We start from the raw sequence: 21,032 nt of genomic DNA, 5'->3' as shown, positions 1-21,032 counted from the left end.
TTGCTTCCCACGTGCAAGTGGTGGGGTCACGCTCACCAATTTTTTTCATTTTTCTTTTTATGTTAATGTCGCGGTCTGAGTCGACGCGTGTGAGTCAACATGAAAAGTGGTGGTGGCGCGTGTACCGAGCTGAATGGTAAAATAAGTTAATGTCACGTGATGGGCACGTGTATATGGGAACTCGGGCCCACACGCTGTCCCCCTTTGAAGCGTTTTGAGCTTGTGAGGCAGGCATTTTAGATCTGCCTATGGGAAAATAATGGCTGGCCTCACTGACACGCGTTCGCTGCTTAGCTGTTTTCCTGGTTACTGGTTTAAGGCTTATGGATTGCTCGACACATTTTCTCTTCTTTCCAGCTCTTTATATAGGGGATTAGGAACAGCTAATAGGACTTTGCTGGCGATTATGTTTTGACATTGGAAGTGAACAACTATTCAAACATAAATAATTTAAATGTGATTATCAATTAAATTGCTATTATTTATCAGTTTAAAGTAAATGAATAACAATATCAAATGCAGTATAACATTTTTGTCAATCTAATTTTAATAGATGCGCAAGTGACAATTCCATACAGTAATAGGGGAACTTTTTTTCTCTTTTGGTGTTATTATTGAAGATAGGAAATAGGTAGACATGGAAAATTGGGCTAACAACCCTCGCTGAAATCGACCCCTTCAATACCATGGGCCAATCGGACCACCCAGTCTTTTCATTTATTTCCTGTTTAACAGCTAATGAAGTTTTTAATTTAATGCAGTACAGAGTTTTGTGTACTCCATCTCTTTAACAACTGTACCCCTGTGGTTCATGCTTTGCATTGACCAACTTGTGATAGGTATAAGCCAACGGTCGAAAAACAAATTAATTGCTACTCACATTTGAGCTTTGCTGATAAGGGATGCTTATATTTTCCTTGAAGATACGCTTGCATTTTAGGCTGAAATATAACAACTTACGGATAGCAATTACAGTAAATTTCCAATTAATGTTAATTTTTTGGCTCCATAAAAATCAAATATGAACAGAAACCAATTGCATTACTGTTTGGTGGAATAAATTAATTGTTGAATATATTCCACATGATCGTCACATGTAATCTACAGATATGTATAATAAGATCATTAATCATTTTAAATACAACAGCTAATTCTAAATTTCTTTCGACTAAACCAAACAGTCTCTTAGTTCTTAAAGATATTATACCAAACACGAGATTAAGATTTAAGAAGAATGTTTACCTGGTACTACGCGTCTGAAACTGTACATAGTATTGTTCGTGGTATTGGTGGAGATACTTGGTCTCAAAGCACAAAAAATAAGCAGCCTCTATTTCCTATTGAGTAACTTCAAAGTACATGAAATCTAGAAAAAAATAATTAGTTAAATGTGTTTGATAATAGATCACTATATATACTGCCCTATATCCATGGAAATAGTGCATCATTCATAATCACTTGCTTTTTTAAAGTTCTTTGTCTGAAACTACCAAATGGCTGTTTTTGCATCAAACCTTTCATTTTTATCAACATTTTTCCTTCTCCTAGTGCTGATTTCACCAGCAAAATCCAGGCTTGATGCTCATTACTATGATCAAACATGTCCACAAGCTGAGAAAATTATCTTAGACACAGTTCAAAATGCTTCCATGCATGACCCTAAAGTTCCAGCTCGTATCCTCAGAATGTTTTTCCATGATTGTTTCATAAGGGTATGACCTCCCTCTTTCTCTCTTAATCTAGTAAATTGTACTTGCGTGCATCTAATATAAACTCTACCTCACATGAGAATAATCTTAATAATCATTAGAGTAGATGTGTATTTTGAGATTTATGCAAAATTAAGTGTATATAATGACTGCATAAATTCTGATGCAAATATTTAATCTAATAGCTGTCAAGTTTTTCATGGTGGCACCCAATGTACTTTCATGCATACACATGCATGATAATTAACTTTGTATGTGCACACAAACTCCCCCACCATTACATTTGATTTCTCAATATCAAGAAATTAATAACCATATTAATGACAGAATTGGTTGTCATTCAATGGTTATCTATTAATAGGGATGTGATGCATCAATTCTACTGGATTCAACTCCTGGAAATCTAGCAGAGAAAGATGGCCCTCCCAATATCTCAGTTAGATCCTTCTATGTGATTGATGATGCCAAAGCCAAGCTTGAGATGGCTTGTCCACACACCATTTCCTGTGCAGATATCATAGCTATAGCAGCAAGAGATGTAGTGGCCATGGTAATATACCATACGCTCTGCAAAGGCTAAAACTTTATGAAAATTGACAGATCGTATTTGTACCATAGATTGGTTTCAAAGCATAATTCTCTTTCATTTTTTTCCTCATTATCATCTCTTTCTTGATATTTTCATCAGTCTGGAGGACCTTATTGGAATGTGCTAAAGGGAAGGAAAGATGGAAGGGTGTCAAAAGCTAACGATACCATTAACCTACCAGCTCCAACTTTCAATGTGACACAACTCATTCAAAGCTTTGCCAAGAGAGGTTTAGGAGTCAAAGACATGGTTGCTTTATCAGGAGGCCATACGCTTGGCTTTTCACATTGCTCCTCATTTGAAGCTCGGCTTGGCAACTTTAGTTCAGTCCATGCTATTGATACAAGCATGAACAGGGAGTTTGCAGTGAAGCTCAGAAAGAAATGCCCCAAATCAAACAAGGATCATAATGCAGGAGAGTTCCTAGACTCCACAGCTGCAACTTTTGATAATGATTATTACAAGCGACTCAAGGAAGGAAAAGGTGTGTTTGGATCAGATCAAGCCCTGTTTGGTGATTACAGGACAAGGTGGATAGTTGAATCCTTTGCAAAGGATCAGAGTTTGTTCTTTAGAGAATTTGCAACTTCAATGGTGAAACTTGGAAATGTTGAGGTAATTGAAAATGAAGAAGTCCGACGTAAATGTCGAGTGGTTAATTCATATAGTGAATGAGTGAGTGAGCCAGAAGGTGAAATTTGTTCTTTCTTTAAGTTTTCCCCCTTCCTATGATTAGAGATGACGTGAGGCTGATCATGTTACGAGTTTCCATATCACAACAAATTGCTATTATTTCCATTGTTTGCTAAAAAAAAAAATTTTCATGGTCACCAAGCTTCTCTTTGTGAAAATTTAACTGCTTCATTGAGTTTTATGGATATTAGAATATGTTAACAGGGTACTTAAAAGGTGAAAAGATTCTATATGTAATTGGCTTTATCGAAGCAGAATTGCATGATTGTAAAGGGAAAAACGTTATTTGCCCTTAAAAGTGCTGTTTAAGCTACAATCACTATTGGCAGAACATGAATCACTGATGATTTAGGGAAGTATTTAGGCATTCCGCTTTTTAGTTCCAGAGTTTCCAGAAGTACCTTTCATTATATCATTGATAAAATGAAGCTCAATACTTGGGAGGCAAGTAAACTCTCCCTTGCTGGCAGGGTTACTCTAGCTCAATTAGCTTTGGCCACCATACAGACTGTATTACTTCCTAGTTTTGTTTGTGAGGAGATTGACAAAATGTGCCGCCAATTTATTTGGGGAAGTACTAGTACGGAGAGAAAGGTTAATTTGGTTCCTTGGGAGCATGTCATCCATCCCAAGGATATGGGTGGCTTGGGTTTTAGAAGTGCAAAGATTATGAACACATCTTTCCTCTTAAAACTTGCATGGACTCTTCAAACTGACATGCAAGTGCTTTGGGCCAAAGTTGTCAAAGTTAAATATAAATTATGCCCAACTAATGTGGACGTTATCCCAGAAATACAGAAAAGAGTCTAACCTTTGGAAAGGGATGAGGGCAAGTAGAATATTGGTAATGGGAGTAGGGCAAGATTCTGGGAAGATGTGTGGGAAGAAAGCTGAAGGATGTCACAAGAAGGATGATAAATGGAGAAGAAGCTAATATTCTGATACGGCATTACGTGACTAGAGATGAAAATTGGAATTGGCAGCAGCTTAATGATTTCTTACCCACCTAAGTGATGCTTGAGGTGGCTAATGTCCTGACTCCTCCAACGGACAATGAAAGGGACACCCTGTTTGGAAACACTCAAGTTTAGGCTTATTTACCACTAAATTTGCTTATCAATGTCTTGCAAGTTTTGCTCATAGAACCCAAGGAGTGGGAATGGAGTTTGGTCTGGAAGTGGCCTGGTCCTCAACGAATAAGACTCTTCTTATGGTTGGCTATGAATAACCGACTGCTCACTAATGAGGACAAGCAAGGAGGCACTTGAGTGCAACAACAATTAGTGGGATGTATTCACTCACCACAGAGAATATGATGCATGTGCTATGGGACTGCACTACGGCTAATGCAATGTGGTTGAACCTGCTACCATCAAGACTGAAGAGAAGTTTCTTTACATCGGCAAATGAAGGGAAGGATTGGCTCAAGAGCAACCTAGTGACATCTCTAGATACAAAGAGGACGTAACTTGGAACATTGTTTTGGGGTGGCAGCTTGTTACATCTGGCAAAGGCAAAATCATATCATTTTTCATTATGATTCAGAGGAGATAAGTAACTCCATCTTCAATATCATAAGACAGGCAGAGGACTTTCAAAAGGCCTGGGTAAATGTTCCTTTACAGGGGAGTGAGATAATGATAGAGCCAGTGTTGGTGAAATGGTCCATTCCGGAGGAAGGTTTTGTCAGATTCAGAGGAGATAAGTAACTCCATCTTCAATATCATAAGACAGGCAAAGAACTTTCAAAAAGCCTGAGTAAATGTTCCCAACCTAAAAATTGCCCGCAAGAGCTAGAAAATACAGTCTCAGAAATCCAGAAACTCCTGCATCCCAAGTGGATTACAAGCGTAGGTCACATACACAGAGAGGCAAATACTTGTGTAGATAAAATGGCTCAACTTGCTAAGACTTATTCGAGAGGCCTGTGGATTTTGGAAGAAACCCCTAAAGATCTTCTTTCATGGTTAGAAAGAGACTAAATTGGTGGTAGTGTGTCCAGCTCTGCTCTGAGCCTTGAGCTCTTTTCTTCTTTCAAAAAAAAAAAAACTTATAACTGAACTTATTTATTCAACCATGTTGACAATTTAAGAAAATATGGCCATGATAATAATGCTGTCTAGGAAATTGCCAGTGTGGGCTCATCAGTATTCACTGTTGAAGCATAAAAATAATGACATAATAACAAAGTATGGCAGACCTCGAAAAAACACCACCTCCTCCACCCCCCAAAAAAAAAATAATAAATAAATATATACATACACAAAGATGCATATTTTTACGTTCAGCTCAATTATGCTCTAAGTTTAACGAAGCCAGGGAAGATAATGTGCCACAGAACAGAATTCAGAAAGGCAAAGAAATAAATAATAGTAGTAAATAATAATTTTCAAAAACCGGTTACTTACAGATTTTGCTTCACTTAAATATATCAGCAGAGTATTTATGGGTACGATTCCCATCCTCAAAATAAACACTTTCATCAAAATGACATCCAAAACGCTGGCTCACCTAGTTCCTGAAAAAAATAGAAAACCCATTGAATCCCAAATAGTACGTAAATCAAAAGTTAGCCAAAAAGAATCAGATTATTACGACATTACATGGGCAAACAACAGTATAAGGAAAGAATGTAGATGATAGAGATCTCTCTGCATATTGAACTCAACTCAACTAAGCCTTAATAGTAAGTTTTAACTATTTGCATAAATTCCTTTTTTTTTTGTCTTACTTTATAGTTAAGCCTCTCAAGTGACAAGCCAAGTGTTCTTCTACATGTCAGTTAGCTCACAAAACTTAGACAAAATAGCTAGCTATCCATTATGAACATATACCAACTGAAAATAACTCTAACTCTCTAAGAATACAGCGTATCTGAAATCTGAGACGAGAAAATCCAACAAATTTATAGAATCTGATACTTGGATTTGAACCAACAACAACCTTTGCTAATTTTACTATCATAGGAACATTCCCATAATGTATAGGCAAGAATAGGTCACCTGCGCAAATTCTGTCATTATCTATATAAGCTTCTCCTTTCGTTGACCGAGACTCCCTGGGTGAACATCCAATAGATTCTGCAGCTTTGACAAAAGTCTTTGATTCAGCACATATGAAAAAATCACGCATCTGAATATTTAGAAAAAGCAAAACTATGAATCAGACAAGATTTATCTCAAATGAAGACACGCCCAGTTCAAGCTCACACTAAAATCATTCAAAAAGCTTAAATGCTCAAACAGCCCTCGACTCCATTCACGAATGAAATGAAGGGAAAACGAGGAGGAAGCATCAGAACTGAGGTTAAAATTCTTCAAGAATGCTCAATCTCAACACCACCGATCTGAAGCCCATACAGAACCAAAACAAATCAATAAAATTAAGGAGGGGAGGGGGATAATTATACGGGAAACATAGAGTAAAAAGATCGGTGTCTTTGAAACGAGTTATCTGAATTGATTCTCTGCTTCTCTTCTACTCTCCTCGATCTTTCTCTTCTTCGTTGCCTTGTCTGTTGCTACAGAATCTCGCCATTTTAGGCTTCGATTCGGCCTATAGGTAAGCCTTGCTGGGCAGTATCTGTTGTAATCTGAGAGAGGCCTCATTAGGCGCATGTTCTCTCATTCATTTTTTTTTAACTTAATGAATTTTAAGTGGAGTTAAGTTTTCTTAATTCAAAACTTTACATTAATATATTGAATGAGGTTTACATATTAATTTTAGTTATGAATAAATGCAAAATCGATTGTAATAGAATAAATATAAATACAGCGGTCACATTAAATTTAATATTCTAATTATTTTGTCGGCCGCAGCTACACAAACAAACAAATACCAATCGAATTCAAATTGCCGAACTCTAAAACAAAAGTGATGGAAATTTGTATCGATTGTCGATTTTTTTGGATGGAAATAATTGTTGTAAAATAAATTTAAATTTTAAAAAATATTATAGCCACTAAAAGTTTTATATATAAAATATTTTTTGTTATAAATTTGATATTTTAATTTAATATTAAATTTTATTGTTATAATTTTATTATATTATTTTAAAATTTTTATAATAATTTATAATGTAGTATGTGAATAATTTAATTTCAAAATAATATAATAATTGAAATGTTATTAGACTTAAACTAAATTTTAACTAACATATTTTAAAGTTAAGAATTGAAATTGATGAAATACGAGTGAATTATCAAACCAACATATAACATTTTCTAGTTATATTATACTATTGTATATTGTTGCTACAATCATACTATTACAATTTAATTTTAAAAATAATTAAAAAATAATTAAAATAACAGAATGTTTGATCAAATTAATTTATAAAGCTCTCAAATTATGAATGGCACTATCTCTAAGATATGCAATTTGCTCAAGCTAATTCATCATTTAAATTAAGTAAAAATTTAGTCGTCACACTTCCTTTTTGCTAACAAAATAATGATTCCGTTAAAATGGAGCTCAGTTTTTTGTTAATCAACTTCAAATTTACCGGTCAACTAGCATAACTCCATTTAATGAGAATGAAGGCATTACCGAATAACGGTGATTCAGGCATTTTATCAAGCATCTTCTACGCGAGTATTAGAGAAATCACATTTGATTTGAACATTGCTTTTTTTTTTCAACTTCTAAAATCCCCGCCAACCCCATGATGACCTCTCTGCATTTTATTTTATTTTTTTTATTTTCACATTAATTTAAATTTAATAATCCGTCTCACATTATTTATTTTTATAATAAAAAATTAAATAAATTCTTATAATATTATACATAATTTCATTTTTTTAAAAAATAAAATTTTATATATTAAAAAAATAATTTATTTTATTCAAAATAAAATAAATTGATATAAAATAAAATAATTAAATTGAAACCTCTAATTTCAAATATGGAGTACATGTGTTCTTCAATTTCAATGATATTCGGCTGTTTCATGTGAAAAAAAATCTAATATTTCACATTTGATAAATTATCAATTAGTAATATATAAATTATGACTTAAATTAAATAATTTGAATTAATTATTTTAAATTGAATGAAAAATAAATTTAAAAATTATTTAACTCTGATCCGAATTGAATTTAAATAATACATTCTAATATTTCATAATTATAGTCATTTAAAGAAGAATTATAACTACATCTAATATGCCATCATTTTTTCCATTTTTAGTTGATTGGTGAGCTGAAAAGGACTACAAAAATTTAATTAAATTATCATTTAAACTTAAATAAAAAAATAATTTGTAATTTTATTATACCTTAAAAACTTTGTTGTAAATTACCGTTCATAAATATTGAAAATGAAATCTTAACATTTGTAAATAAATATATTAAATAGAAATTAAAAGTACATTTATAAGTACTAAAGAGAAGCTAATTTTACATGTTTATTTTGTTAGCTGCTAAGCCGTATCAACGCTCTCAACTCGATTTAAAGGTACATATCTGAGCTGACTCGCCATACAATGCTGAGGGAACGTGGGGACCATCTCCCCACTAGTTGGATGTGCTAACCATGTGCTGTCGGATATTCACTGGATAATTGTGCGCAATGTTGTACTATGAATTGACACCTTATTTGTTGTTATACACAATTTAAAAAAAAAATAAATAAAATTATGTATACATTTTGTTTGAGAAGGATATTATAAAATAAATAGAGATTTTTAAAATATATAAATTTATGAATTACGTTTGAGAGAATTTTTAAAAACATAAGTAACCTAAAGCTTATTATTAATCCGGTGGAATTTTAAGTTTTTCAATAAAATAATAGTTTTAATAAATTTAAAATTATCTGAAAAGGTTAGGAAAATTCTAGTATTCTGGTTCATTTGGGCTTTCCATCAGTCAGTGTATTTCCTTTCGTATTTTGTCCTCTCTCGTGTTTGTGGTCGAAACCAAGTTCTTGCCTTTTTGAAGAATCTAGTAATAAACAGTTCAAGGCTTGTCTAGTTCAGACATAATATTATTTTGTAACAAAATCACATAAATTTTTTATTTTATTTTATTTTAATATTAAACTGTATTTTTATATTGAAATAAAAAATTATAAAAACTTTACTTGAGCTTTTCGCAGTGGTCCGTGAAATATTTTTAGACTTCTGTCGACATATTCTATCCCAATTACTTTTTATTTCTTATTTTCTTTTTTTTATTAACCACATGTATTTCTAAACGCATTAAAATCAAATCAAATTTTATTTATATTAAATTAATATACTAAAAATAAAATATTTCACTATATTTAAAAAAAAATATATCGAATCACTCCTCGTTGATTTTATTTCTTATTTTCTTATTTCACTATCATTTACCAAAACAGGCTAAGAAACGAGCTTTTATTGTTTCTTAATGACATTCTTATTATGGTCTATTTTTTTGGTTCATCTCTGCGCTGCTTTGATTTGATTTTTTTTCTCTTCTTTTTGCTAATATTCACTTTTCTGCTTCTGGATGTGGTTCCTCGAAATAAGCTAGGTTCTTTGTGGTCTGAAAATAAATACACTCATACATCAATCTCTGGAAAGAGATCCTTGGGCTGGTTTTCTTTCAATGAATTCTTTCTATGGGGTTTTCTCTTTTTCTTTCCTTTCTACTGGATTGCTGTGATACCTACTTTATATTTCGTTCCCTTCCAAGGTAGACAATATTGCTTGCACAAATCCTTAACAAAGAACTCTTTTCTTTTTAGTGCAAAGAAATTTTTCATATCGGGGCCGGCTTGTAATTTTCGTATATAGTTGATGTGCATCTCTGTAAATCATCTCTGTGTGTGTACTATTGTAAAATTGTGGCATTTTGAGCTCTCTTAAAGATTTAGACCTTTCCTCGAGCAGAGCTAAATTTCTTCAGCTCAAACGCAAGATTTCTGGAGTTAACTACCTTATATTTGGTGAGATTGTGTGTCTATTTCACAATGAGAATTACTTTCACTTGCTAATTGCAACTGGTCGTTTTCCGTGTTAAACTAGGACATGGTGAGAGGAAAGGTTCAAATGAAGATGATCGAAAATGCCACAAGCCGGCAAGTGACCTTCTCAAAGCGTAGAAATGGACTTCTGAAGAAAGCTTATGAGCTCTCGGTTCTATGCGATGCAGAAGTTTCAGTGCTAATCTTTTCACAGAAAGGAAGGCTCTCTGAATTCTCAAGCAATGAGTAAGTTTTTAAACACTGAAGTGAATCCTTTGTTACTCTAATATTGGTTTGTGCATCCTACTATAGTAGGCATGTCCTTGATGCTAAATAAATAAATTAATGAATGCGTGTCATGGCCACCTGTAATGGATTAGGTGCAGTCCAGCTCCTCTCTATGTCTTTTCTGGTTAGTGTTAGTATCTAAAAGGAGTGATTACAACCCGTTTGATATTTTACCACATAGATTCTCTACTCAGTCATTAGACCTCCAGACGTTTGATTTTTTTCACTTACCAAATATTAGGGAGGAATTCATTTTTATTTTTATTTCTTTTTAATTTGCTTATGGTTTTAGTGGTCCGGTATTTTGCATATAGCTACTTAACATCTTTCATTCTTTTCGTCCAGTTCTTTGATAAAATACAATTTCTTCCTTTTGGAATTAGGTTGGATATCTTGTGGGGTTGTATGCCATTTAAATGGATACTTTGGGAATGGGCTGTATATGATTGTTGTTAACATTCTCTGGGTATCTGTATGTGTAGATTAAAACACTTGTAAATGGGCAAACATTACTGATTTGAGACTGAAGGCACCCAAATTAAGGCAAAAACCATATTTTACCAAAATAATTGATATGTTAAAATCAAATTTTGGAGTTAGAACACATTAGAATACATTTGTAGTAGAATTCTTTGTTGATATTGGGGACGCATGCATGGATAGTACTTTGATTGGCTAATAGCATCGCAAGTTTAGAGTCAGTAGCTTCTTTCTTTGAGTTCTCACATCACATACTGGCTCTTTTTTGATTCTTAGTCTTAGGTTGCTCCTTTTTGCCAGTTTTGTCAATTACTTCATAAGACTTTAATGCGGTGCTTTAGTCTAATCAAGCAGAATTATAAGATTCTAAGGTGTTTGAATCTTTCTCTTAGAATAATTAATTAAACTATTTGGTTCCTCTCATTTATTAAGCCAACCAATTAAAATTTAATGACAATATAAACTCGTAAAAAAAAAAGATTTATACAAAAACGTTATTTAGGATATTTTAAAATAACACTTGTAAATTTGACCTAATTAATGATTAGGTTCTCATACTTAGGAAATGCAATTTGTTTTTGTACTCTTCCAGCCTTCCTAAGTGATTTTTACATGGGACCTTATATGAACCAACTAATCATGATATTGCTGATAGAATTTAGCAAAATTTATTATTTAATTTTCGTCACAAATCTCTAATTTTAAAAAAATATATTAAAATATATATAAATGTATTAATTAATTTAGTCTTAATATTAATATTTTATTATTTAGTGGTTTGTTCCAAGTTTCCAACACTCCATCTCAACCGCAAATGAATGGTGGATTTTAATTTGAAGAGTGTGGACTTCATCTTCATATGTTGGGCTGTGGCAATGTTGAGTACAGCTTGCTGTGCTGACTGTCTGCTGGGCCTTCCAGAATAGTGTTGTATACTTTTGTATCCCATCGATGTGGGGTTCTTTTTATTTCCAACGGTAACAATTGTGCCTGCTAGAGAAGAAAACTGGCGGACCAAAAGTTTTTAGGTGAAGAAAAGTGATTCCATTAGGAATGGGCAGTGATGGATGGAGTTTTTTTTTTTTTTTAAATGTGTTGGAAGAAGTGAGAGTAGAAATTAGTGCTTGATCACTTTACATAGGCTGCAAGGTATGGATTGCTAATAATTAACAACAGCTCAACTACACCACAAGAAAATGAAAAAAAATGGTAAATAATTTATTTTAATATTCATTATTCACCATTGATTAAATTAGATTTAAGATGAACATAGTGTCCCACCTTAATTGTTTATAGAAAAATTATTGAATTTATAAATAGAGAGTAAAAACTACTCAATAATTTAAATTAATCATTTTGAATCAACTAGAAAATAAATTTAAAAATTATTTAAATAAGTTTAAACTAAATTTAAAAATTATTTAAATCAATTTAGATTGAATTATTAGGAGAAAATATTCTCCATCCAAAAATTGTGAGGAAAGGGCTAACTTGTACAAATTAAAACCAATAGCAAATTACCTAGAATTGCTAGGGTACTTGATACAGGCACAATCAAGAGCCTCCTAGCCCAATTGTACAAATTAAAACCAACCACCTAAGAGCATGAAAATACTGCTAAGAACCTCCAAACACGAATGCTCAAAGCCATTGGCCAAGCAAAATAAGACTCAACGTATATAGTTAAATCAAACACTAAGTAATATCAATTTACATTACATATAATTTTTAATTTTCATGTTGGTCATCTTGAGTCAAATCTTGCTCTAGTAGAAAATTAGTGTTGATTAATGTTAATATCACTTCAATCGCTGTCTTGATATAGAGGTCATAGGTCATAATAAAAGAAACTTATATTTGATTGCATCTTGCGGGGTTTGGATGTTTCAGCATGCAAAAGACCATAGAACGGTATCGTAAACATGTGGAAGAACTGCAACCTGAGAACAATGATACAGAACAACGCATTCAGGTTTTCTCTTTTATATGAATTCCTTCAAACAAATTACTGTAGCCATTCTGATTTTGTTGCATTTTCCTTAATTATTGTAAGTGCAGCAACTAATTAGTGAATCCACTGAGATGGTGAAGAAGATTGAACAACTTGAAATTTTACAGCGGTGTGTGATTTTAGTTTGAGACTTGTCCTCAAGAGTGTTGATTGAGCTTGTACAATAATAATTGGCCTGTTGGATAAGGGATGTTAGTAATTGTACTTTAAAATTGGTGTCTTAGGAAGTTTTTGGGACAAGAATTAGCTTCTTGTTCTCTGGAAGAACTCCAAGAGATGGACAGCAAGCTGGAGAAAAGTTTAAGCAACATCAGAGCAAAAAAGGTTATCTTTCCTGACTATATCATTTTCCATCTTCTTCTGGCATGGCTCTTGCATGTTAGATTAATTAACTAATTAAAACCTGGCTAATAAAAAATTTAAAATGGCATACAATTCAGGAAGTGATGTTCAAGGAGCAGATAGAGCAACTAAAAGAGAAGGTAATAACTTGTATGAACACTGAATTAAAGATGCATTCAGTGATCAATTCTACTAAAGTTTTTGATATTTTCTTTTCTCATTCCGGTTTCAGGAAAGGCTCTTGCTAGTTGAGAATGCAATTTTACGTGAAAAGGTGAGCATTAATGTATATATTTTTATTCAATATTTATTAATTATGCAAACTTATTTTTATAATTGAGATTATGACAAAATTAAGTAAATTTGAAATATAGTATGAAAGAAAATCTTTGAAGCATGATTTTAGGTGGTGGAAAAATAAAGTTTGTATTTCGCAAATCTTTCTAGGAACTCCATGTGGATCAGTTTGTTAATATATATTTGGTGGCACTATGATATATTTTAGTGTGATGAGAAGGCATGCCCGCTTCCAACTCAACAGAAAGAAGTAAGCTTTTCCAGCTTAAGCAGCGATATTTCAGAGGTGGAGACTCGATTATCCATTAGACTTCCAGAACCAGTAACGCACCTTTCCTAGATCCATTATTATTATTATTATTATTTCCAACGACCTCAAATAAATTGATGAGCTTGTGTATCATTTGATTGGATGTAGCCTCTAGCATCTGATATTCTGATGGATCCTCCTTTTTTTTTTTTAATACTTTATTAGTATAAACAATATTTTTATTAATTAAATTTCAAAAATAAAATTTAGCATGATTATACTTAAAATTTTGTTCCTATTAGATCGGTCTAAATTTTTAAATTGAGTTAGATATGTATATAGATAATTATTTTAATTTATTTTGTACAACTTGATTTAATAGTGACAATTCTTAAATTAAATACTTGTACTGAAACTTGCATAACAATTATTTTGATTTATACGCATTTTAGTTAATTTTATATGAATAGAAGCAATGCAAGAAAGGAAATCAACACCAAAGGGCTGCATTCAGTGGAAAAGACTAAAAGGGCAAGTGAGTGAGAGAAAAGGGGCAAATATATAAAACAAAAACATTGAAATCAATTGTGATTGTACTGTTCATGCCCAACTGAGCCGTATTGTATAGTATATTGATTGTGCTATATATCCTACTATCAGAATTCAAACCAGGTAGCAATTCTAAATCCTCCCAATCCCAATCATGGAAGCTGAAATATTATTAGCAATATGAAATGTAATTACAAGGAAGAAGATGAAGGTGTCATCATGTTGTTTTCAAAGTGTTGGGTGTCTTTTTCCTTGGGTTAATATAGAGTCCAGAAACAAGATGGCTAAATGCAGGCATTAGAAGTACTGAAATGGAGCCGTCTGTGAATAATGAAACTTTCCATGATTTGGAGCACATAGGTAATGGGTCCTCTCTGCCCTACGCCTTCCATTTTTCCTATCTTCAATAATAACAATACCCATTTCTATATGTCAAGACAACACAGTTCCTCACCCTACACTCCAGCCCCAACCCAGCCATCTGTCTCTACCTATTTTCCAATATGCACCAGACACTCCCCCTCTCTCTCCATTGTCACGTCGTTTTTCTAAAATAATTGATTTCAATTGAAATTTAAACTCGAAAATTCATAGTCTTGAATATGATTTTAATAGAAATAAGCTAAAATCTACTTGCTGGTCGCCACATTATTTTTGTTAAAGCAAAACACATGTAATGGAAAAAAGGAGAAGTACAGGCAAATAACTCAGATAATTTATTTTAAATAAAATATTACTGTCAAGTTTACGTTATGCATAACTGACTATGTTCGTTCAAAATATATAATATATGTATAAATTAATCATATGCTATATATTATTCAATAATGTAATCAGGAGCCCTACCCCTGCAACTTTGAATTTGAAATATCATTTAATAGTGTCTCTCAGCTCTGTCTCTGTTTCTGATGGATTCAATTTAGATTTTAGAGTTAGTGTAGTAGTCAGGAATATTTTGTAGGAGAATCTGCCAAGTTTTGCGCAAAATTGAATCTGAACATGACCTCACCCTACTCCTTATTATTTAATATTTACCCCTTAAAATTATCCAAAATTGCCACCTCTAAAATATTATTCAAACCTTCATCTTTGGAGGTGTCCACTGTCGACCACCTGAGCTGACGCTATACTTTATTTCTATAGTTACATCTCTACTAATTCATTCATTCATCCATTGCCAAATTCACAAAAATAAATTTCCTCTAAATCTGACAGATTGATTAATATATATTTAAAAAAAAAAGAATGGGTGATCATCCATCATCAACATTAAAACTGTGAATGAAAGAAGAAGAAACTGACTAAAGAACAGAGCTATAAGGGTGAGGAGTTGTTTACCCAGAAGAGACCCAACATCATTTAATGGAGATGGGTCAACCATATCATATCAACTCTTCACATTTCATCATCACCATTAACAAACCATAATTAAGCCGATCACATGTGGGCCAACTCACCATTCCAATTTCATTTGAATTTTCCCGCTTCACCATTTTATATATAATTAAATAGTTTATATTTAGGAATGGGATATATGGAGATGGAGAGACATGGCAGTGTGACCCACACCTAATAACAGTGGACTCACTCACTCCTTATCTGACCCTCAACCTCTATTCTTCTTGCGACACAAAAGAAAAATCAATATATGCTCTGCACTGCATATGTCTACTCTGCTGAATACCTTAATTTTGTTTTCTTGCTTCTTTTCAAATTATTAATATTCCTTCTTTCCAATTTTTTTTCAATTATAAATTCAATTAAAATTCAAATGGGTATTCCACTATTTTTTTTTTTTTTAAAAAAAAACAGGAATAAATGAAATTATGATAACTGTAAGAAAGAAAGAAGGTGATGAAATTAGTTTCTGCGAGCATAATTGACCATCATAGATATATCCAATTCAAACTGATTAAAAGAATCTCATGATTGTGGAAAGGAAGATCAATCTTATCTAACTGTAGTCTATAGTCTCTCTCTCTCTCATTAAATTTATTCTCTTCTCCTACGCTGACACAATACGAATAGGTCTCAGATGCATAACTCTCTTCAGGTCTCTAAATTTACGGGATCTTTGCATTGAAGCCCCTGTATACTTTTCTTTTTTCCACTTTCTGCCCTGCTCAATGTAATTCCTTCAATTATATGCAAAAGGAGAGAGCAGAGGCAGTAGTGGCAGTTGAAATTAAAAAGAAGGATTGATCCCAAAAAGCAATATGATAATGGTATTTCTTCTGATTCAGGCTTTTACTTTGTTTCAGAATACCCACAATTTTGGCACTGTAAGACATCATCTTGTTGAATTTAATTATTTTGAATTCATCAGAATTAAAAAGCTTACTCAATAATGTTCCTTTTCTTACATAAAAAGAAAAAAGAAAAGAAGCTTATATTCTGATTTTGGGTGGGCAGGTTGTCCTGTTGCAAACTTTTAAGTTGGCTTTTTTCAGTACACGTCATATATGGTTGTGTATAGAATTATAGATATGTGTCGTCTCGTCTCGAGTCCATGCAAAAGCTAAGAAACCATCTTTTTAAGCTTCGGCTTTTCAAGTAATTGGTACTTTTTACCAGCTCAAACTTCCACGAAGCTTCAACCATATCTTACCAAAAAGTTTTCCCTTCGCTTCGTCTTCAATAAATAATTCCTCAAATTTATGTTCTCAATTCCCTTCGAGTTTTACCGTCTCAGATGGTGGCTCATCGTAATGGGTAATTTTTACTTGGATTCTATTTTGTAATAAAATCTAAACAAATATTTTTCATACCATAAAACCAAATTAATTTATCTGTTTTGTTATATTTTCATTAAAATATGATGTCTAGATGGAAATTCACCATTTAGGATTAGAGTGATTTTACCTATTTTAGATAAATTATTTAATGTACAATAATAACGAATTAATTATTGTTTATAGTGGGATTTATATGAAATTTAAAATAATATTTAATACACTTAGCTTGCAGCTTTTCTATCAATTAAAAAAAATTGTTATCTTTATTTCATGTATTACTCACTGAACTCTTGTTATGGGAAGAAATCCTTTCTTATAAGTATTTGCAGTTATCCCATCACTTTGAAAAATTAATTATTGTATAATATATAGTTTAATTAATTTCAGTATTTTTGTTTTGATGATATTAAACTATTAACACCATACTCCATACATGAAACAGTAATTACAGCTAATATATTATTATATTTGGCCTTTATTAGGAAAACCCATTTATTTTCCTAATTAAACCTCTTTAACATTAAAAAGAAAAAAATAAAATACTGTATAATATACAAGAGAGAGAGAGAGAATGGGATTCCTCTGCCAATTGTGGTCTTTTGAGAACCAATCAGAAAGCGAGAGTTGTCGGCCGAGAGTAGCTATTTCCACGTGTAGACCTCAAACCTCTTTACAAGTCCCAATCTCGGGGTCCACAACTAACCCCAACGAATAGCATCTCATCACGTGAATGACCCCATGTGACCCTTCTGCCTCCTGTCTCTCTCTTATTACTCTTTTATATTCTTATCCATCAAAAAACGCCTTGCCGTTTCACTTATCACCATAAAGAATCACCGCCATTTCATGTGTTAATGTGTCTAGTAAATCCTTCTCAATCTCCGATACGATCCCTTCCCCTTCTTCGCCAAAAGCTACTTCGCTCTGAAGCTGAAATTGGGGCATGTCTCTGTCTATTAAAGCATCAATGTCTTCAAGAACGCGACAGTCTGCGCAGGGGAAGCTTCTAACTTTCGAACATAGCATGTCAATTAAGTGTGAGCCATGCACGTCTTTTTTACCAGCAATAAAATCACATACACCGATTGATGAGCTTGCCCATGGTTTCATGTTCATGTAAGGCTTCAATATCTCGACCAGCATTTCATCCACAAGGTGAAACAGTAACTTTCTATTACACCTATGCCTGAGTTTACCATAAGCGTAATTTCCATTGCTGGTGGAAGCAGGCGAAATAGTGGTGAAATATTCAAGATAATAAAAAATTGAAGGGTCTAATGGATGGGATGGAGAGAACCACCTAGTAAACGACACTGGGGTATCCTTGTCTATGCCAGTACGTCTTAGTATTCGAGTGATGTACTCATATTCTTCTGCTGCTACATCTCCGGTGATGGTGGTGGTGGCAGCACCGTTAGACCTGTCCTCATTGCTGCTCTTGTTACTGCCTCGGGCGTTGAGCGCTTCTCGTTGGTTGTACGACTGGCTCGAACAACTAGATAACTGTGAGCTACGTTTCGATTCTTGAGCATTTGGTGCCTATAACATAAAAGCATGTCACGCAAAATACAGTTTTCCTTTTACTTCAAAAATAAGCAAAGAATATTACCTGAGCATAGTAAACATAATGGACAAGAAATGGATATTCAACTTAATTCACATCTAAAGAGAAGTAGGAAAATGAGGAAGTGCGTGCATATGTACCGGTTTCTGAGGAATCTTTGTGGCCGGAGGAGTAGGATCTTTCTTGACTGGAAGGAGGAGCAGGTCATTTGATAGTGGGGTTTTCTTGCATTTCTTGTCAGGAATGTTTGCTCTGGTTGCCATTGCTGGACGCACAAATGGTTCTTCCTGCTTGTTTCGGATAATATCCGAAGTTTGCGGAGGTTTCTTGAGTCTAGGTGGTGGACCAAACCTCTCTTCAGCCACTTTCTTGCACTTCTTGATAGGTATCTGTTGCTGCTGGTGGAGGTACTCTTGCTCTTGCACCAGCTGCAACTTAGACTTTGTTGGAGCTTTGGTCTTTTGTGTCATGATATTGACCTGTGAATGTACCGGAATTGATGGTTGTAAAGATTGAGAAATACTGTGGCCCTTGGTGGATGGTACACTGGGGATTGGCCTATTCCTGGGTTCCAAGAATTTGAGTCTTGGTGAGCAAGAAGCTGTTTGCTTGCCTGGACTTGAATCATCAGCGGCTTTAGTTAGAACCTTGCTTAACTTCTTGGACTTCACTTGGCAAATAAGCTCTACTCTGCTGGCTTGATCTCTGTTTCTGACCGTGTTTGTAATGTCCAAACCAGCCTTCCTGCTAACGCTTTCTTTGACATGCTTCACAATCTGCCTGGCATAGTGGCCTGGACTTCTATTCTCTTCTTCAGTTTTGAGCTCTTTTCTCTTTAACGATGAGATACGAGAGAGAATCAGTTCTTCATTGGGGCTCAGGTTCTCTTTATTGATCTGAAGCGACAAGCGGTGTTCCACATCTGATCTTCTAGCTGAAGATATTCTTGGAGTCTCCGGCAAAGAACGCGTACCTGAAAAATCACTGTCCAAACTACTTCTGTGGCCACTTGTTTTGCTTTGGAGAAACTGCCGACGTCGAAAATGGTGGTGTAGATGAGATTTTCCTAAAGGATTTGGTATCCCATGAGTTGATGGAGAAGAGATAGGAGAGAAGCTTTGATCAGGAAGAAGATCAAGACCCATGAGTCTAGCGACCAAATTTGGGGTCTTGATACTTGGGGAAGAGCTGATTTCTGAGGAAGAAGAATCATTTGGAGCTCCTTGTCCTCTTGAACTTGCATCTCCAATAGTTGTTTTAATTTGAATACCCATCTGGATATTTTCAAAAAAGGTAAATGTATAACAAGATTATCATTATCATCATGATTACTCGCTTTACAAAAACAAAGAATCTCTAGAAAGAAGAAAATTTTAAAATTTTGGAAACCCCAATAAAAGATAAGTTAGAATAAAAAAATAGCAATTAAAACTTACTGGGATATTTAAACTTTCATCATCTGTAACTGTAGTTGGCGATGAAGGCTCCTCTAACTCCAAGCTATTCCTTGGTGCTTCAGCGCCTGACTTAAAAGGGAAATAATAATACAAACAAAAAGAACCGTTGCTCAGAATTTCTCAGGAAGAAAGCTAAACGAGGCCGGAGAGTAGAGAAAAACAAAAACCTTTGGCGATAGAGAGCTCAGTCTCAGGAGGCTCAGGCTGAGGAAGGAAAGAGTCGGGCTTTAACGAAGGCTGCTGCTGGTGCGAAGGAAACTGGAACTGATGGAAATCAAATAACTGAAAGACAGAGCACATACAGCCTGAAGGAGTGGTTGAACTGTCTTTATCTAGTCTTCCTCCTCCTCCTCCTCCTCCTCCGCCTCTCTTGGAGGATCTGCCAGCAACCCAATGCCATTCCTTGCCCATCTCTAGACGTAAAAAATACAACTTTTTCTTGTTTAGTTTTCTATGGAGACGAGATTCAAGAAAAAGAAAGAAAGGGATGGCTGTAGCAATGAGAAAATGAAGAGTGACAATGACTGGAAGTAAAAGCAAGTAGAGAAAACTAGCGTGGCAGCAGGAGTAGTTAGTCTTTTAGATATGAAAGAGATGGAGAGCGTTTGAAAAGCTGAGAAACTTATAAGACGCTGTTGAAGAAGCGGAAAAAACGGATCCATGAAGTATAAATCAGCCACATTTGATTTGAGGAATTAAGTACAACAAAAGGGTGTTTGATATATAGAATATATTATTCTTTCCCTTTCACTTTCTCTCTCTGGTTTATCTCTTTCTTTCATTCATTCACTCACTCACTCACTCCCAAGTTTTTTTTACCAGACCAACTCTGTTCTCTCTCTTTCTCACATTGGGAATTGAGAAGGTAAAGAAATGCAAAAAGATGACGATATGACCACGCACCTCTCTCTCTCTCTCTACAATGTGATTCCCACCTCCAGCTTTAAAAAATACGAGGTGGGTTTATTGGGGATCTGCACTTTTTCATAGATACAATTACCATGTTTTATTACTTTACCATCCACTTCTTGCCCTGGCTCTACTCTCTTGCTTGAGTCGTAGATTTGGCCTAAGCTTAGCAACCTAGACAAATATGCTTAACACTTTGAGCAAACGTTTGCATTTCCTCTTTCAAACT

General features: G+C 34.0%; 4 protein-coding genes across 8 annotated transcripts; 2 read left to right on the top strand and 2 right to left on the bottom strand.

Annotated features, from left to right (window-relative positions):
* Positions 1–32: 32 nt before the first annotated feature.
* LOC110617592 (peroxidase 66) lies at positions 33–3,125 on the top strand. Of its 2 annotated transcripts, XM_021760488.2 has the most exons (3): positions 33–1,712; positions 2,071–2,259; positions 2,398–3,125. In XM_021760488.2, the coding sequence occupies exons 1-3, from the start codon at positions 1,494–1,496 to the stop codon at positions 2,971–2,973; spliced, it is 984 nt and encodes a 327-aa protein (XP_021616180.1). In that variant the 5' UTR covers positions 33–1,493; the 3' UTR covers positions 2,974–3,125. The 2 variants fall into 2 exon arrangements, with proteins under 2 accessions (XP_021616180.1, XP_043813442.1); XM_043957507.1 differs by lacking the exon at positions 2,071–2,259.
* Positions 3,126–5,811: 2,686 nt separating this feature from the next.
* Positions 5,812–6,608, bottom strand: LOC122723883. Its single transcript, XM_043957798.1, has 2 exons — positions 6,501–6,608; positions 5,812–6,123 (listed from the first exon to the last, which is right to left on the bottom strand). Exons 1-2 carry the CDS (start codon positions 6,606–6,608, stop codon positions 5,812–5,814), a joined length of 420 nt encoding a protein of 139 aa, XP_043813733.1.
* A 2,712-nt stretch (positions 6,609–9,320) lies between these two features.
* LOC110617003 (MADS-box protein AGL42) lies at positions 9,321–13,861 on the top strand. 3 transcript variants are annotated; one of them, XM_021759573.2, is made up of 8 exons: positions 9,321–9,903; positions 9,983–10,167; positions 12,580–12,661; positions 12,748–12,809; positions 12,925–13,024; positions 13,141–13,182; positions 13,275–13,316; positions 13,490–13,631. In XM_021759573.2, the coding sequence occupies exons 2-8, from the start codon at positions 9,986–9,988 to the stop codon at positions 13,535–13,537; spliced, it is 558 nt and encodes a 185-aa protein (XP_021615265.1). In that variant the 5' UTR covers positions 9,321–9,903; positions 9,983–9,985; the 3' UTR covers positions 13,538–13,631. The 3 variants fall into 3 exon arrangements, with proteins under 3 accessions (XP_021615265.1, XP_021615264.1, XP_021615263.1); XM_021759572.2 differs by having other exon boundaries at positions 9,326–9,650; positions 13,548–13,861; XM_021759571.2 differs by having other exon boundaries at positions 9,327–9,903; positions 13,548–13,861.
* A 3,442-nt stretch (positions 13,862–17,303) lies between these two features.
* Positions 17,304–20,840, bottom strand: LOC110616857. 2 transcript variants are annotated; one of them, XM_021759359.2, is made up of 4 exons: positions 20,062–20,840; positions 19,874–19,959; positions 18,578–19,711; positions 17,304–18,412 (listed from the first exon to the last, which is right to left on the bottom strand). In XM_021759359.2, the coding sequence occupies exons 1-4, from the start codon at positions 20,303–20,305 to the stop codon at positions 17,687–17,689; spliced, it is 2,190 nt and encodes a 729-aa protein (XP_021615051.1). In that variant the 5' UTR covers positions 20,306–20,840; the 3' UTR covers positions 17,304–17,686. The 2 variants fall into 2 exon arrangements, with proteins under 2 accessions (XP_021615051.1, XP_021615052.1); XM_021759360.2 differs by having other exon boundaries at positions 19,874–19,963; positions 20,062–20,201.
* Between the last annotated feature and the right edge of the window lie 192 nt (positions 20,841–21,032).

Source organism: Manihot esculenta, chromosome 6 (genome assembly GCF_001659605.2).
Source record: "Manihot esculenta cultivar AM560-2 chromosome 6, M.esculenta_v8, whole genome shotgun sequence".
Lineage (NCBI taxonomy): Eukaryota > Viridiplantae > Streptophyta > Magnoliopsida > Malpighiales > Euphorbiaceae > Manihot > Manihot esculenta.
Note: the sequence above shows the minus strand (reverse complement) of the source record. Positions and strands in the feature narration are given on the sequence as shown.